General features: G+C 37.6%; 2 protein-coding genes and 1 long non-coding RNA gene across 4 annotated transcripts in view; 1 reads left to right on the top strand and 2 right to left on the bottom strand.

Annotated features, from left to right (window-relative positions):
- The window catches only part of LOC139967339 (uncharacterized), a 62,792-nt gene extending 61,777 nt beyond the window's left edge, over positions 1–1,015 (bottom strand). The window contains exon 1 of one of the 2 annotated variants that reach the window (XM_071971025.1): positions 906–1,015. The gene's annotated coding sequence lies outside the window, so the exon portion shown is untranslated. The other variant, XM_071971026.1, reaches the window with a different exon arrangement.
- An 899-nt stretch (positions 1,016–1,914) lies between these two features.
- Positions 1,915–4,357, top strand: LOC139967337 (uncharacterized). Its single transcript, XR_011792974.1, has 2 exons — positions 1,915–3,307; positions 3,370–4,357. It is a non-coding gene; the product is annotated as an uncharacterized lncRNA (long non-coding RNA).
- Positions 4,358–4,683: 326 nt separating this feature from the next.
- Positions 4,684–17,576, bottom strand: LOC139967335 (UV-stimulated scaffold protein A-like). The gene is made up of 14 exons (XM_071971021.1): positions 17,432–17,576; positions 15,912–16,071; positions 15,284–15,614; positions 13,943–14,063; positions 12,514–13,221; positions 11,528–11,640; positions 10,959–11,187; positions 9,948–10,173; positions 9,063–9,251; positions 8,197–8,257; positions 7,661–7,783; positions 6,566–6,704; positions 5,355–5,571; positions 4,684–4,844 (listed from the first exon to the last, which is right to left on the bottom strand). Exons 2-14 carry the CDS (start codon positions 16,058–16,060, stop codon positions 4,745–4,747), a joined length of 2,706 nt encoding a protein of 901 aa, XP_071827122.1. The 5' UTR covers positions 16,061–16,071; positions 17,432–17,576; the 3' UTR covers positions 4,684–4,744.
- Between the last annotated feature and the right edge of the window lie 538 nt (positions 17,577–18,114).

Raw genomic sequence — 18,114 nt, 5'->3', positions numbered from 1 at the left:
CAAATGCCACCGCCTTTATCCACTCGGCCACAGAACCGATTTTGAAGTAAAGCCGTTGTATAATTTTTTAACTAAATAAAGTATAGGCTACCAAAGAAATTTATTTACTATGGATATCTTCATAATTAGCTGTACCTGCACAGCATATTATATTTCTTTGTTGTACTTGCAGCTAAATAGTACAGCTGAAAGACTTGGTTAAGGGAGAGGCAAGGCCTAAGTTAGCATGTAGCCTAGTGTACAGTAGGCTATGGAACAAGAATTCCCAAATAGCCATAGGGCTAGTAATAGCCTATGTTATGAATGTAGCCTACTTATTAGTTTAAAAGTTTAACATAGCGTATGCGCAAAAAAACTTATCCATATAGGCCTAAATGTTATGCCTAACTGGTGTGACTTTATTGGCAGTATAACTCTAAAGGGACCATCAAATTTAATATCGAAAGGGACCGTAGGTCTAGCCTAAGTTATACAGGTTCATGTGCCCTGTCTAAATCAACTAAGAATTAGTACACTTTTGATTCGAAAATTCGATGGTGAGCTCAGTATCTTCTAGCCTATCTTCTGTCGAACAATATTAAAAAGTTCATCGTAGTTGGTTGTTCGTCCATGACCTCTAAACGTGGTTAACAGTTTGTAAACAAATCAAGGACATTTTCCGACTATCACTTGTCAGTCAAACCCTTTGATTGTTTTTACTACCACTTGCAATATATTGGAGTGGAAGTTTTTACGCTGCCATGTACATGGTACGGTGCGAGACTCAGTCAATTACTTGGTACCATGATGATTCGCGAATGTGTTTCTGTGCCTACTGATGCGTAAAGTCTTGAAATCAGGTGCTAATTTCCCAGTAAAATTCAGAAAGTTTGCGATTTCTTTGAAATTCGACAATTGGGACTCACCAATGTGTTATTTGAGTTCAAACTGCATTTTCTTTGGGGGACCGGACGGTTAATTGCATGATCGATGATTGGTTCGGTCGCAGTGCAATGACAAGTTGATTACTTTTAGAGGGGGTAATAACAAAACTTGGAACTGAAATTGTAGACATCGCGGATCAGTATGGCGCGCCATTTGTACGTTTATGTTGCAGTCGCGAGGTGATACATTGTCGTCGCTGAAACTTAGGTTGCCGTCGCTGGTAGATAATTACGATGCTTGTTGGCAGCATATGATAGGAACAAAAACACAGTGACCCAAAAGGATTGTAGGTTTTATTATCGAAATGTGTCTTCTAGCTCAAAATCTAAACGGTCAAGGTGGCAAAAGTTGAATTTACTGTGATAGCCCAAACCCATATATTTGGGTAGGATATGTCAGTTGAAAACGTTTATCTATGACCCTAGCAGCCTTGGAAAGTGACGAGTTTAGTGTGTAAGTCCACGGGAACAATTAAGTGTGGTGCGAAACTTAAGTATGCGACCGTCAAAGTCTTCTTTTCATATCCAGTTTTGTGTTGCATCTGAGGAACTGACCGAATGGTATTTGTTAGAGTATGTGGTAGTCGAGTCACTTTAATTGATGAACCTGAATGTTTAGCAAAGTTACAGCTTTGAGTAAGAACATTACGTTTTTGTGATACACTGTATATCAAACTTAGTTTAAAAGTAACATTTAATCTTTCGGACACAGTGATCTTCTTGAGCCAATGCTCAAGTTTTCTCCCTGATTATGAACAGTTTGTTTCTGATATGAAAAAGGAGTGTGGTTTGCTTTTTCACAGCATTTTTCAGGGACAACTATGACACTATTTCAGTGGAACACTAAAATAATACAAGCAAGAAAAACTTTTGCCATATGCCTCTCAGATACCGGAAATGACACTTTCCAGCCATTAAAAGTTGCACAAAACACTTCAATTACTCGAGTCATTAGAGGCGGGAAAATTATAGTTTCAAAGTTAGGAGTCAGGAGTACAGTACTTACCACTCTGGGTCGACATAACATGTCTCTGTTGTGCGAAGTACACAAACTCTTTGGAAAAAGTGGGTAAAATCAATTCAGTTTCAAAGTCGAATGAACAATGAAGACGTACAAAATGATTTGGCTTTTTGCCGTACAACGCAAAGCGTCCTTACTTTTTTCAAGGCTTCACTTATTAAACACACAGCCATACACTGTGTCAGCATTCTTCCTAGTTCAAGTTCTATGGTTGTTATAAGGTGGTATCAAAACGACAAGTAAAAAAATGAAAGACACAAAACAAATTTTTACATTTCTTTTCTTTATTAAAAGTTTATTCAATTTCATACAAAACTCAGTGCAAACCACCTCTACAATTTCTGATCAAATTGACATGTATTATCTTGATCACCTAAACATATAAATAAAATCCAACTATACAAACGTCTGTGGTCTGGTAGTTAACGTTCTTTATAACCGAAAGAAAACCTTATTGACGCCAGCACACATGGAGAAATTCTTTTTCCTGCTTCCTGAATGGTTTTCAAACCACTATTAATGCAGGCTCATGAACCTACTATATCAGAGAATTTTTTTTATCCAATTACAAATCAACTGAAGAAATGAAGTCACTGAATTGAGAAGAATAACAATGAGGAAGGATTTTTCTGTATATTGGACCTGCTTATGATAGGATATTCAAGGGCGGCGGAAGCACTTTTAATCTGGGGGGGCACCGACATCAAAGGGCACTTTGCAGAAATTCGATTGGACTGATGCAGCCTTGTATTTAGTGCCCTTGATAACTCTTATTGTATTAACTTATTTGCGTATACACATCACTCCATCAACGTCCCGCCCCCCCCCCCCCCTCAAGGAAAATATGCATACTAGCACTGCAATATCCAATGTGCAAGTTGGGAAACAAGGAACAAGTTTTCTTTTGAGACAAAATGAGGTGAAATCATGCTAGTTGCTAATGTAGGAATCTTCCGAATTAGAGTTTATTTCTTGTTAATATCTTAACCAATTTTATTCCATTCGAAATAGCTTTGAGTTGGATCCACAGAAATTCATTAAAAGTCAGGGGCGTAGCCAGGATTTGCAAAGTTGTATGCACGACTTTCTGAGCGGAGCGCCACCATCGGTTGGCGCGGAGCGTACAAGAAAATTTTTGGTTTTACAAACCCCTCAGATGGCCGGAAACGGCCCTTCCCGAGTGTTCATTCTGGTTCCCTGGCCTCTTGCTAACTTGAGACACCTCAATTTTTATGTAGAAAAAGGGCACATTTTTAACCTGAGGAAAAGTGGGGGGGCACGTGCCCCCCCGGTTTCGCCGCCCTTGAGGATATTCATAGGCATATAAATAGGGGAGCCTCCCTATGTCTCCCACTTTTCAAAAGTGGAGTGGGAGGGGAAGGAGAATGCTTCTAACCACCCTCCCACTCCACCACATTTCCAAAGTTGGATCATTCAGCTGGGTCCTTAGAATAAGCAACAAGAGTGCCAAGCAAGTAACTGACCAATTTTTCATATACATGATAATCCACCAAATTTTCACTTTTTCCCACTAAATTTTGATGAATGGTCAAACAAAAATTAATCATAAAAATGTCCAAATTTGGAACAATGCTGAAAAACTGATGTAAAAATCATGTTGAAATGCAAAATAAAAAGTATCAACTTTTAGTGAAGCACCATTTCACATCATCAAAAAGCAAGATTCACACTCCACAGTTTTGAGGAACGAGTCAACATTTTGTGATTTGTTTTTATTTTTAGAAAAAAATGTTGAAATGCTCTCACTAAACAAATGAGCCAGGCACTTTACTGTGTTGTAATATCAGATACCTATTACTAAAAATTCACTTTTTCAGTTTAATTCTAGAATTTGTAAGTCAATGCATTTACCTTAATAATGAAGATGAATTAAGCAACAAATATGACTGTCATAAAAGCATCATGTGATTTGACATACTTCATAGGACAGTATGTAAAAATTCACAAAGATCAGGTAACATGACATTTGCTCAAACTTTTCAATGTTCATGCAATACACATTAAAGAACCATCATCATATACTTTGGTTTAAACAATTTCATAACGATTCTCCACAAATAAGTAGAAATGTTTGCATTTACAGGTAATTCTAAGAAAAAAGCTTTCTGGGTTGTATTGAATGAAACTTGGCCATGATCACTAGTTATCTAGCATGCAAGGTACTCTGGCTTCTGACTGATGCCCCAACCCCTCCCCCCCAGCAAAGAAGTAGCTATTTAAGGGTTGCCACCAAAAAATCGGCTAGATAGGTCAGTTTGTAGAGTGCTGGGTTTGTAACCCAAATCCTGATCTAGCTACCATTTTTTTGCTCTTTTCCAAAAATAAAAATTCTCATACCTAGAAGAGAACATTGCTGAAACTTAAACCTTTACTGAATTTGGCAAAAAGTGCAGCATGGAAACCGGTATAAACATAAAGGAAATGACAGATTACTCCTGGGCCTGGCCAAATCTCCCACCGATTCCAGAGAGAATGAATTGTGAAACAATTATTATTTCACGCACATCTCTCAATATTGCAAGCACCAGATGGATTCCTTTTGGTACTATTTTCACGAAAACAGACTTGCGGTTTGTCTTTTCGACTGCTTTATTGAATATATCTCTTTGAATTGATCGACCGTATACCATCACCATAACTCTCGCTAAAGTACCCGCTATCCATATTTCAGATATAGTTTGGGAGTTGCAAATTGGTTTTCTTCTTGCGAAAACAGAACTGCACAGAAACGTTCTTATACCTCATCGGCATATCGAATCATACTGAAGATGGTTTGAATTCATTGAGACAAGGCGTAATGGAATTGATTGGAGAATTTGTCTCGGACCCTGCGGTTGTCCAAGGCTGAAAGCTTGGCATTGACTCTCTTCAAGGTCGATCTATTACAAAAGAAGAAGAAGAAGAATGATAGGTCAAAGTTTATCTCCAGTAAGGAAATGTTAAATACACTTCTGTTATTATACCTTAAGACTGGCTAAACCAACAATTTATGTATTTTGATAATGCAAGTAACTGCACATTACAAATAAAACAAGAACCCCAAAAAATACAACAGAATTGATTGAAAGTACAAACTGAGACAGAGATTTGTCTACACCTTAAAGAAAAATGGTCACAGTGCATTACTGAAATAATACAAAATGTCAGTCAACAACTATAAATAAAAAAATAAATAAAAAACCCAACAACAACATCAGCCTTCTGCCCCATCTTTGCAGGTAGGTTGTACAGGGGTGAGAAGGGTACAGGGGAGGGGCTAAAGAGGAGGTATGGCATACAAGTTAAGGATGGGAACAAAATCTTTGACACAAGCATAAGAAGCAACTGCACATAGAATGTGTTAATACATGCAATTCGCTCTCAATTTTATTTTTGTTTAATCAACTTACTTGTTGAAAACCTGTTTCCCCAGTCTTGTACGCGAGGTGTTTGTCCTTTTGGTAAGATCTGTGAGTCCTGGATATTTTTTTGCACCTTTCTTACCCTTCTTTCCTTTTCCTTTTTGGCCACCTTTTCTCCCCTTTCCTTTCTTCACAGTGAGATCCATCCCCGTGGCGGCTTCGATGTCTCTCAACAGTTCGGGGTCCTGCCAACTCGAAGAGGGTGCTATGACAAAAATATACGATCACAATCATCACACAAATCAATTTCATCAAGATCATCGAAAGCGAAAAAAACATTCAAATAATTGAATGAGGACAAACATTCTTGTGTTTATGAAAACCAGAGTCAATAAGAAATCACATATTCCATTGGAGAAAACCACAGGGCAAAAATCATCAGCCAAATAAATCTGAAACCTGGTTTGTTAAAGTCCAATGTAGTTTTCAAGGGTAAATTGGCTATTTTGGACGAGCAGCTTCATCCAGGACGAATGACAAATTTTTCTTTGTCTGGCCGGCTTGGGTGTCACATACTTGTTGCAGTAGCCTATACAAATAGGTAGAAGGATGGGGTACAGTAACTTTGCAACACTATGAGTACGAATAGTAATGATTATCACTCTTTCTTGTTTTGGTCTATGATGTATTTTTTCCCCTTCAACAATGTGTGCTTACATTGATGGTTTCATCAGACTCAACCAGAATGAGAGAGATTGGTACTTGTATGTAAAGAAAGTCCTTAAGTCAAAATTCTCAAAGTAAGGAAATTTTTTTGCCAGCTTCTGACATGCAATGAAGTTTACTGAATGATTCTGGTATTAATTGGATAAAATAATGTGTGAAAGTGCCTCCTGTGTGTTCCCTTCATTCACATTACGATGTTTGGCCCTTTTTAATAATTGCAGCTGTGTATATTAAAATCGCATTGGAAGATGTCAATACAGGTTGATTTTCATACATGACATGAATAGCGTCTGTAAGTGCAGCCACATACGCATAACACAGAATGCAAAGGTATTGGACAGGCTAAACAAACCGTATACCAGCTGAAGTCTTTGACCTTAAGCCTCATTGTTTGGTGTCAAGTAGGAGGAGGAAGACACAATACAGAGACAGGTGAGGCATTACAAGGTTATCTAAGCTTCCACAACCGAACCATTGTAATCTCTTGAGCTTTGACAAATTTATTGTACAAAACTTTTCAACCAAATATTTACTTTCAATGGACGGAAGCACTGGGACACTCTCTTCTTCTGGTGGCGCTGTATCATCTTCAACTTTTACTTTGGTATCGTCGATGGGATTAGAGGGCGTCCCGTCTTCATTTCGTGGAATTACCGTACCATGGAAAGGGCACTGGTGGTTAAACCGAAAAGATGCTATGAATAGGTTTGCCTATTTCAGACCAGGTGTTAAATTTTATAAAAGTTAAAATGTGAATGAGTGCACAACTCATAGTACATTTTACCATAAAGTTACTCTAGTTATGACTTCATTTACTGCGGATGATGATAGGTATGATAACGGACGTACCATATGACATATAAAGGGCCTTTAGTTAAAAAGCTTTTAGTTTAATTAAAAGGAGGATGGATCATCAATGCAATAAAGGAGAATTCCTTTCATTAATACTTCTATAATAAAGTGTAAGTGACAATATGTCGGGGAATGAGAAGTGATGGGGTTGGGGCAGGATGGGTTTATGAGATGAGTTTCTTTCAACTTTCTGAGCGTTTTTTAATGGTTGTGAGACAGATATTGGTATATTCCTAAGATTTAACTAAAACATGCTTAAATAAAGGGATCTTCGGGTGCCTGAAGTTGATGGCTTAACAGAATTGCTGGATATTATCTGCATCGAATCACATCCTCATAGAATTTTGTATGGCAAATATATGAAGTTTGGTAGTAATTTTCATGAATGCATCTGGCAACACAAGAGTGAATGATGTAATCAGGGCAATTGAGAGCAAAAGTGTTTTTGTTTGCCTCTTTATAACGTTTAAATCATTGTATAATGATATTGCAAAGAATATTGCAAGCTGAAGAAATATTCAAAATTTATCAAATTTGCCGAGCAAATATTCAAAATAAATCAACAAGGAATTGATTAAAGGAACATAAAAGCCGGTCAAAATAAGTCATATTCAATGAACAATACCTCCATTTAGGGCAAAGATATTGAAGTTGAGTTTTCAACTACCAGTGTTGAATACTTTTGACTTTAAAATATATGTAACATTGCCTATCCATCCCAAATTTTTCTTGAAGATATGAAACAACTTCTCAATTTGAGTCTCTTTGAAGCTGACCTTTAACCTATCCATTCTTTCGCAAAGCTGCCCCGATGACAGCGGGGCTCGACACTTCCACTTGACGGGAACGAACGACCCGGTGAAGCTGAATACTCTTCTGGTAAGGTGCTCTTTTGCACTCTGCAAAACAGAAAACAAAGATATTATGGAACAACTACGTCACCATGACAACCATTACAAAACCAATGCGAAAGAAACAGGTACTATCAAGACAGGCTGCAGGACTGTTTCTATGACTACACTATGCAAATACTAAACTATGCAAATACTACAAATCATATCACTTTAAACAGTATAATTGCATTGTTTTAAGGACTCACTCTTTACCAAGTTTTATAAAGTAGAAAATCAGACATTTTCAAAATTTCGACTGTAACCTCAAATATGTGAAGTAAAGTTTAAACTGCCTTGCAAAGAGATTTTAGTCTCAAAATAAAAATGAACATAATCAAAAGGAAATTCTGAAGCTTTCAATGTGTTGATACAGTACATTTCTTTAAGTCAAACCAATTTCCCAAAATTTGTATACATACCTCAAGTACAAGTTCATCCCCAAGGGAGTTTGATGTCCAGATTCTATTGTCAGTTTGTGGTCTGTAAAGACAAACCCACAAATTCAATTAATAATTAAATTAAATCTGTACCTTGGATGTTGAAGACATTCAGAAACAGTTCTAATTTTCATATTTTGAAAAGAAGGATTGGATTTGCATGTTATAGCGGAAAAATGACTTTCAGCAAAATACAATTTCGTATAGTTGTTTTATTGTTTACCTATTACCAATAGCTACCAAAGGTATAATGCAACTAGTTGGTCTCAACTGGATGAGAATATCAAACTAAAACGAGAACATCAGTGATGTTTTTGTAGATGAATTTATTTTGCAGACTTTGAGCCACATAGCATGGGTTACAAACAATGGAAGAAAACCATAATTCCATTGTATACCAGTATTAGATATTAACACACTTTGAGATACTGTTGCTCTTCGTAGCATGTTCCTATTGGAACCTATGTCATGTTTTCACTGTGACATGCTCAAGATGACCTCTGACTCATTGTCTAACCAACAGAGAAAACTTTAAAGGATTTCATATGTGCACCAACCTTGACTCCCAAAAACATTCAAACTACTTTTGTTGTCAACACTATTGAGACCAATGTCATGGTCAACAACTTGAAGTCTTGAACAACTTTCATTGGGATAGTGGAAATCAGCTGTGAGCAACAGAATTTGATCTGATGTTGACAGACACCCAGACAGATAGATAGACATAAAAATAGCTAGATATATAGATAGACCTACAGACAGACAGACAGATAAGTAGCTAGACAGACAGACAGATACATCGCCATGAGAATTCTGCTTCAACTTTACTGATCATTTGATTTATTTACCTGAGCACCACAGGAGCTTTCACAGCCCCAGGATTATCCCAGTGCTCCAGGTCAACCCCATATGGTATGAACGGAGCACGAGCTAATAAACCTTGGCCTTCCTCCTTCTTGACTTTTGTGGGAGGGATAGCATCGGATTTGTTAACATCAGTTCCATCTCCTTCCTGGTTCAAGTTTGGTCTCTTGGTTCTGTTGTGAAAGAATGATATAAATTAATAAACTGTCAAAACTAGATAAAACAAAGTTATACGGGGTAAATTGTACTGGTTTAGTGAAACATATCATGCAGATAACAATAGTGTGCAGGTTCAATATTGTAAAACTTGTGCAGGTGAGGTGGATAGAACACCTAATACATTGGATTCCATACATCAGGATTTCTTCTTAAGGGAGTTTTAAAAGATTGTTAATACGCAGGTACTGTAAAAGACACACAAAGTATAGAGAGATGGATGCAAAGAGTGTAGAACTGAAAACAAGACCATGAAGGTTTAATAATAAATTTTCGGTGTCCAGAAGCCAACATTTTACCCTTGAATTACTGTGATACGTAACAATTATTCCATTTAGCTGTGTACTCAGAATTCAAGGTTTCATAACAAATTCAAAATTTGAAAAAACTGAAAAATAATGACATGAAAGTTGGTAGACATTCACAAGTATTCCCCAACCGTTTAAAAACGTATTAAAACATGCCTATTAAAACAAATTGGTGGTTTACACCTAACACTGCAGAAATATTTTTCAGCAATTACCTAGCAGTCGTATTTGACTAATGCAATAATCTCTAAATGGCAGCAAGCATAAATGTGGCAATTTTAAGGATAAGGAAATGTGGTCTGTTTGAAAGCCATGAATTCCAATAAGAAAGTGCTGAAGTAATACCCTGTAGATGTAGCTTTCGTTTCTTTATCCCATACAGCAAGAGTAGCCGCCCGAGAGGTTGGGTCTCTGGGGTCATGTTCACAGCTGAGTAATGGATGCCAGTCCAAGTGATGTCTCTCAGTTGGTTGAGGGGTGAATCCAGATGATGATGATGATGAAGATGCTAAAGACGATGCAGCCATATGTTTAGATGAAGAGGATGTCTTTTGTGCCAGTGGAGGTAGTCCTGCAGACAAACAGTTTCATAGCAATTGGCTTTAAAATGATATCGTGTTACTTCAGAATAATCATTGATTAGAATTTATCTCTCACTGCTTTTCTCTCTTCTGATTTAATTTCTTCTACATGAACTGTTATGAGTTATTCTTGTACTCATTGAGTAATTAGTACTTTATGAGTGACTAGTGTAATGAGAGGGCATTGCTGGAGAGAAGGTGTTGTGATCAAATGGCTATGGCAATGTGATCTAAGCATTTCAGGTATATTTGATTCCTGGTCAATTCATTATGTTATGGCAATTGGGAAAGGCACTTAAGCTCCATTGGATCACTTCACCCCCGGAGGTGTAGAAATGGAGACATGTGAGGTAACTTGTAAATTTTAGTTGTGTGCACCTGTCTGTGACTGCAACTGATGGGAAGTCCATCAGGGGTGCACTGTAGCGCCCCAGGAGGAACTGCTTGAATTAGGCACACTTGGGTGTTCGGGTGTGACAACTGACCAATGACCAGGGCTAAACTATTGTCACGCCCTGTAACTTTTAAACTGAGTCACTAGTTCAATGAGTATCTAATGTAATGTTTAACTAATGTAATTTATAACTAGCATAATAAGTCACTAGTGAAAATGGCCATCTGATGTTTCATCTAATAAACTGAGGAACTATTACGAACCAACATGAGAGTATCTTACTGTAATTTCTGTAGCAAACACGGTTTGCTGTTTTTGAGTGGGGTTTTGGAACAAAACGTATGATAAAGAATACGGACCAATAGATCACAGTTAGCATACCATACTCCGCTCTCCTAGATTCCTCGATGAATGGTTCGTAACCCTCTTTCTCTGGTACATCTTCAAATTCATCGTCACTGTCTGGTGCTGCACTCTCTACTCGTCTCGTCCTAGGCTTTCTCTTTATTTTGAGGTCATTGTACTTCTCAAGGGCCTCAGTTAGAGAGCTGTGCATATCGACACATTTCTTAAAGAAGTCAGTCTCAGTTTTATTGGCTTTCTTGAATGACTGTAAACAGGTGAAATAAATCAGGATGTTTAAAGGTTACCAAACAGGGACAAAAGATTCATTTTAAGGTGTATCTGAAAATAATGTTCCCATCGATTAATTTATGTTTATAAATTTTAAACCAAAAGGATGTGCCTTCACATTATTCTACTCTCTTAGCCTGTTTGGAATGCTTTTCTAAACAATCTGGACACGCATCACTACGAGTACACTGGAAAGTTGTTCTACATGGTAATTATTACGCGATGGCTCAACATTTGTCCCATTTGTTTCCATTCTCACTTTCCTTTTATTTCTTATCTGGTAACACAACTAACTGTAGCCAGCATGAGCTACATACCTCAATCCAAGACTGGACTTGCTTCATGTATTTTGAATCCAATAGTCTTTTGGCATCATCTAGAGCACTTAAGAGATCTGTGTTGTTGTCATCTTCCACCAGCATCACACCCTCTGAAACAACAAGAAGATATGTATCTGTTAACTAGAGTGTCCGAATCTATGATGTCAAAACTCAGTAGATAGCAGAATGTGTCAAGTTTATATATAATAATATTCAGAAATAATGACTTACCTCACAATTAACTCCTTATGTCTCTTTTAAATAACACATGACATTATACTTAGTTTTCTTACAAATGTTAAGGAACCTTTGAACTTTTGAATTTCTCTAACGTTTTGTGCTCTGTATTACCTGTGTAACCGCTATTAAACAATACATGAAAACTGTTAAACTTTCACAGCTAAATATCACAATATTGTCAAATAATGCACTTAAACACAAGTGAGCATTGCTACTTTGATAAAGCTTAGGCACATGGTTTCCACACTGTTAATGAAATAGGTTACTCAGATTACAAATGATGAACCATTCTTGACACACTAACTCATCAATCCTATCACCACAGAATGGCAGAAACCCAGAAAGCAAACTCTGCACATGAAATGTGACACACCTTGACAAACTTGGACGAAATTAAGAGGAACATCGTTGTTCATGAAACTTTTACAGACATGTGTTTTAATTACTGTATGAGACTGTGATTAAGATTTCCTGTGATAAAATCCCACAGAAAATCTTTGTCAATTTTACAATCTTTCTTGAAAGTTCTGGCGGTGCAACAAATATTTCCCCACAAGCCGCAGGTAAGGCATAACCCACAGGTAAGGGCATAACCCACAGGTAGGGGCATAACCCACAGGAAGGGGAAATAACCCACAGGTAAGGGCATAACCCACAGGAAGGGGAAATAACCCTCAGGTAAGGGCATAACCCACGGTTTGTGGACCACTGCTCTCAATCATCAACAATCATTTTGAGCTCACCTGTTGGTATTTCGATGTCAATACTGATGTTTTGAATGAAAGATCTGACTCCATGAGACTGCATCTGATCGCTTTGTGCATCATCATCCTCCTCCTCCTCCTCCTCCTCCTCATCCTCCTCTTCATCTTCCAACTCATCCTCACTTGCATCTCCTTCCTCCTGCCCTTCATCAATGTCCCGATCACCTTTGGTATATTTACTGCCTCTGTAAGTAACTGCATCATTCTCCTTCCCACCACTATCTATTGTTCCTGATGTCGATGCTTTCCCAGCATGTCCTACATTAATTCCTTCTTTCTCCTCAGTATTGCACAACGATTCCTCGGGATTTATATCACATCCTCCTGAGCCTTGTTTCGGTTCCGACTGCTGACAACTAGATGTAGAGGCGAGGTCTCCCTCTGGCGTCAAGCCTGCCTCTGAATCCATAGACGTCTTAGTATCCTCCGCGGACAATTTCTCAGTGTTCCGTTGACTACCGACGTCCCCATTCTCTAAATGCTTGTTCACATCAGCAGTGGGGTTCGAAGAATGTGATGTATCTGACCTTTGACCGGACATACTTACAGAGTAGTCCCGCTTATCTTCACTTTTTTCACTTGATACCATAGGTGATTCTGTATCCATGAAAAACGAATTCTTTGGAAATAAAATATTGTAGCACGATTCCGTCTCTTGCAAACATTTATCAATTTCAGGAATTATTTCTGTAAAAGAAAAAGATATGATATGTTATATTAGACATTTTGGAAGCATTCATCCATCTTGATATATTAAGGGAGATACTACTGAAATAAAGTATGACAACCCACAATTGCTATTTCTGTAAAACTTAAATTTTTGCTAAGAGAGTATCTGTAGAGTAAGGTTTTCAAACATTCTTGTAAAGCAGGGATGGGAGTCCAAGAATGAAATCACTGAAACAAGACAACTGTGATCATATTTAATGCTCTTACTTCATTTCATTACTTTCATTATTCACAAAAAAAACTTGATACAAATATTGTTTGGCAATTTAATTTTGCAGAAATGTCTGAAAAGAGAACTATTCTACTGTTTTGTTTATATTAAAAATTAATGTTTTGCTTTCACACTGCAAACATGAATAACAGAACAAAAGTAAAATTGGCTAAGATATTTCACCGTTTGGTCATCCATGACATTACACTGGAAATTTTATGGGAGCTGATAATGATATCCTCAGCTTTTGTGGGCATTGTTCCAGGTGAGTGTCTTAATAATGTACAGCAAGGATGGCGCTTGGGATTTATCTCATTTTTTTATTAAATTAAGTAGTAGTAAAAGAAAAAAAAGCAATCATAAAAATATCACAATGTAAAGAGAAATCGAAATTGAAACGTCTACAGTTCATTGTGAATAATATACTAAATATTGTTATGAAATTTTATTAATTTTCAGAAAACAAACCTGTCATTTCTTGTACAGCTTGAGAAAACCTCTCTTGTCTCTTTCTTTCTTCTTGCTCTGCCCTGTTCCTTTCTTGCTCCCTCTCAGCTTCCAATGTTACAAGTATGCTGTCAAAATTGATCTGGAAATATAGTTTGATCATAATTCATTTCAATGTCCACTTAATATGTTTGAAAAGAGTAACAAAAGAACAACACTGATGAGCAGTTAAACATACAATAGGGCAGAGGCATAATTAGCATTTCACATCATGACTCTATGCATGTAAAGTGTCATTTTGCAACACCTTTGTGGGATCTGAGTCAGAACAGCATCTTCCCCCTCCTCCTCCCCCGGCCCAAACACATCTGCCATCGCTACACTAGTCATCTTCGTTACACAGAAAGTAAAGCTGACCAGCCTTGACCATCCAATATTGATAGTCATATTTAAGAAAGAAAGGGACAACAATGGGAAATTACAAAAAAGTCTTTATACACTTGACAAAGACATGCATTGACATCTATTGCTGTGCCAAAAACAGTGAAGCCTTATTTAGAGAGCAGAGGCAGTTCTCTACTCCAATCTTGCAATTTTACCCAATAGTATCTGCTCTAATTTGTGAAGCTTCTTTATGGGATCTGTTTCAGAACAGCATCTGGCCCCTCCCCCAACACCCAAACACATCTGCATCACTACACCACTCCTCTTTTTAACACAGAAATTAAAGCTAACCAGCCTTAACCATGTGATCTTTCTTCAAAAGAAGGGAGTTTGGACAGGAGTGGGGTAATTACATTTAACATATTACAGAAAAGGGTATTACACAGGCTAAAACATGCGTTGTAATTTATTGCTGTGTCAAAAAACAGTGATGCCTTTAAGAAGACAGCAGAAGTGGTTTGTTCTCAACTCCAAATTTTGCAATTTTAAGCTGGAGTCCTTGCTCTTTCCTGTATAGCGCCAACATGAACAAATTTCAAGCTGAACAAGAAATGTTAAACGATCATTCTTGTTAACACATCCCTGTTGTATTTGTCGAGGTTTTGATGAGAATTTTGATTGAAATTGCTTCCCATAACTGTACTTGGCTAGGCATATCTGATTTTAGCGTGTGCCTACTGTATTTACTTACTGATAAATAAGGCTTTGTTACATATTTTGCACCATCTCTGATTCTTTTGGGAGAAAGAAGAATGAAATGTCTAACTGAGGGTGATCCAGCCCTCCTCCCCACAACCCCCCCACCCCCAACCACCACCGAACTTACTCAAAATTACACCACTGCTAATTTCTTTATACAAGGATGGAATATAAACTTAATGTGAAAAGTTGCGAAAACATGGATCTTTTTTTTCATACCTTTTTACAATGCTTCAGAAAGTTATACCCAACACCCAATTTTTTGTAAGCCTTTCCAAATTTGGAATTCCAATCTGCAATAGCCACAAGGGTCTGCTGTTTAAGCAACTCAGCAGCAGCCTTGGGAGGTGGAAGAGGAAAATCCACATCTGTCTCAACGGTTAAGAGGAGAAATTCTTGCATCTCAGCAACCAACAACTCCCGGAATGAATGTGAACGTTGAAAGAGCTCGTTCATGACTTGGAAGGTGGACAGTCTTATTTCAGCATGTTCTTGTTCAAGCTGACTCATAAGCTGTTTGTGAGCATAGTCAACATAACCATCAGATTTTCTGCAAAAAGATGAACAAATGAACACAATGTTGGTAGTTGGTCTTAATTTGAGTAATACTTCCTACATTTAGGAACAGCTTTATGAACAGATAGATTCTTGAAGTGGGAAGGAGGAAGGGGGAGGGGGGGTGGGAGTGAAAGCTTTGTCTAAAATTTGTATTGACCATCCAAGTTGTCTTTAACAATAACACATTCAAATATATTTCATCTCTCACACAATGCATATACAGCATGGCTTTCTCAGACACACTGTTTCAACTTTACAAATTCATCACTGCAATCTGCTAGAAACTTACTTGCATATTTTCTTCAGCTTTCTCATGCTCTCTACATCAAGGGTTGTCTCTCCTGTTGTCGTCAACTCCTCCACTAAATTTGCCAACTCAACTAACAGTTGATGGTCCAATTGGTAGGAACTTTTCTGGTCCCGCTGTTGAGAGGCCATGATTATCTCGGCTTAACATGTAGGAAGAAATATGAAAGGGTGCTATCATGACTGGAAAAGATATTGTACCTGACTCTATAAATATTCTTCCTTGTAAACAGTGTAAGTGGGAAAGTAAACACAGGCCAAGAACCAGATTACTATTACTGTATAACAAGTACATAGTGGAACGAGCAAGTGGACAGCAGCTTGGTACAGTCATGTGAAATTAAAATTAAACTTCAAGGAGGTATTTTGATATGTGGTAAACTGACAGTCTGCAAACTTAGTGGAGTAACCAAAAGTGGGTTGTGATTCTCATGGTCCCTTTGTCATAGACATTGCCAATAGTTGCCGATGTCCATAGTCCAAACTAGCTCTCATGCATTCTAAGCATCGATTTGAGTAGTGGGGCTCTGGTGGGTCATGGTTCAACCCTCATGGAAGGTTCTGCATCATAACAGGATGCAATTCCAAGTACAGTTTAAGTGCCGATGTCACATTACCTCGTACGTTACTCTTTTAAAAATTTCACAATTTGCAACATCAATGGAATGAAAGGCCAACTTTAATTGTGCTAGCAAGCCTCTCAATGTGTTTCTTACCAAAAACAATATTAAGTCAGAGCCATATCCTCACAAGCCAGTAACTTTTTTTGCACCAGCCTATTTATATCAGTTCAATATGTTCATTGTGTGCAATATAAAGAACAAAGTGGCTATTCTTACGACTAGGAGTACTATTTTTACGACCAGGAGTAACAATAATTTCCAGTTAGGGTTAGGTTCAAGGTTAGGGTTGGATTGAGGGTTAGAGTTAGGGTTACCCCTACTACATGCGCAGTTGCTTTATTTACTTTGAATTCGCCGATGTCGTAAGAATAGTTTATAAATAATTGTTACGACTAGTCGTAAGAACAGCCACGGCCTATAAAGAATGAAAAATAGGTCTAGCCTAGTCTATCCTAGATATGATTTTCTAGACTTTATTCAATGTATTGCTTGCCACAGTTGTAATAAAGCAAAGGATAGTACACGTAAGTCATTTGAGGTCACTGCAGTTATTTTCAAATTATGCATTCCACTATTTTAAGTAGCCTAGGCCTAGGTAAGCTAGATTGCTTCACAATTGGAACTGAAACTAAGAAAGGGCACCATTGATTCTAGTGAAGATACTTCTACACAATTAATTAGAGCTTCATCAATATTTTTGTTGAAATACTTAAAATATTGATGGCAAAATCTAGCTTATTATGTAAGGAAGCTTCACCCACTATGCGCGAAAATGTAACTCGCGCAACTGCTACCAATGAATTTGCTTAAAGTTAAATTGGACGTGCATAAAATTACATGTATCACATATTTTATATTTAACTTTGCACAAACAACTTACCATTATATGATGAATAAGCCTTCTGGAAAGAGTTTACTAAAAAATGTACACAGTATGTGCACAAGGGGGAATATCTGCTTACGCTCGTTTTTGTGAATTAAAGGAACAAGCCATAATAACCTTTCGTGTCGATCAACAAGCTTTACTATTGACTGCTTAACTATCGCTGGGATTGACGAAGGGTTGTGTACGAAAAAATATCGCATACTACTTCATCTGCTAAAGCTATTTAGGTTCCATTAACACGTTTCACTAACTCAGGCTGTTATGTCGCAATATGTAGATATGTAAAAAGGCCAAGCGGATTCCGCGTCTCAGCTGTTTCGTTATAGTGAGCTAATCATATAAAAATTCAATCTTAGGTGAGCCATTGTGCCAATTATTTCTAGGTCAGGAGATCAAGGGCACGTCCTTCGCTGGACCTTCATTGTTATCCTACATAGTTCTAACGTAAGGATACGACGAAGCGACGGTAAACTATGTAACCTTGAACCCAATAAATTAATGGTTCAGGATGCTTTACGTTGTCAGTAGGCTATTTGGTTACATCGCGACAGCACACAAAACCAGACATTAGCGTCGATTCAGCACCTTACACCAACGAGTGTAGTGAAGAGCATGCAATTTTTCACTCTACTGCTCTATAACCGGGCAATCCACACAAAGTAATCAACAGAAACTTG

Source organism: Apostichopus japonicus, chromosome 5 (genome assembly GCF_037975245.1).
Source record: "Apostichopus japonicus isolate 1M-3 chromosome 5, ASM3797524v1, whole genome shotgun sequence".
Classification (NCBI taxonomy): domain Eukaryota; kingdom Metazoa; phylum Echinodermata; class Holothuroidea; order Aspidochirotida; family Stichopodidae; genus Apostichopus; species Apostichopus japonicus.
This window is presented reverse-complemented; position numbering and strand designations above follow the sequence as displayed.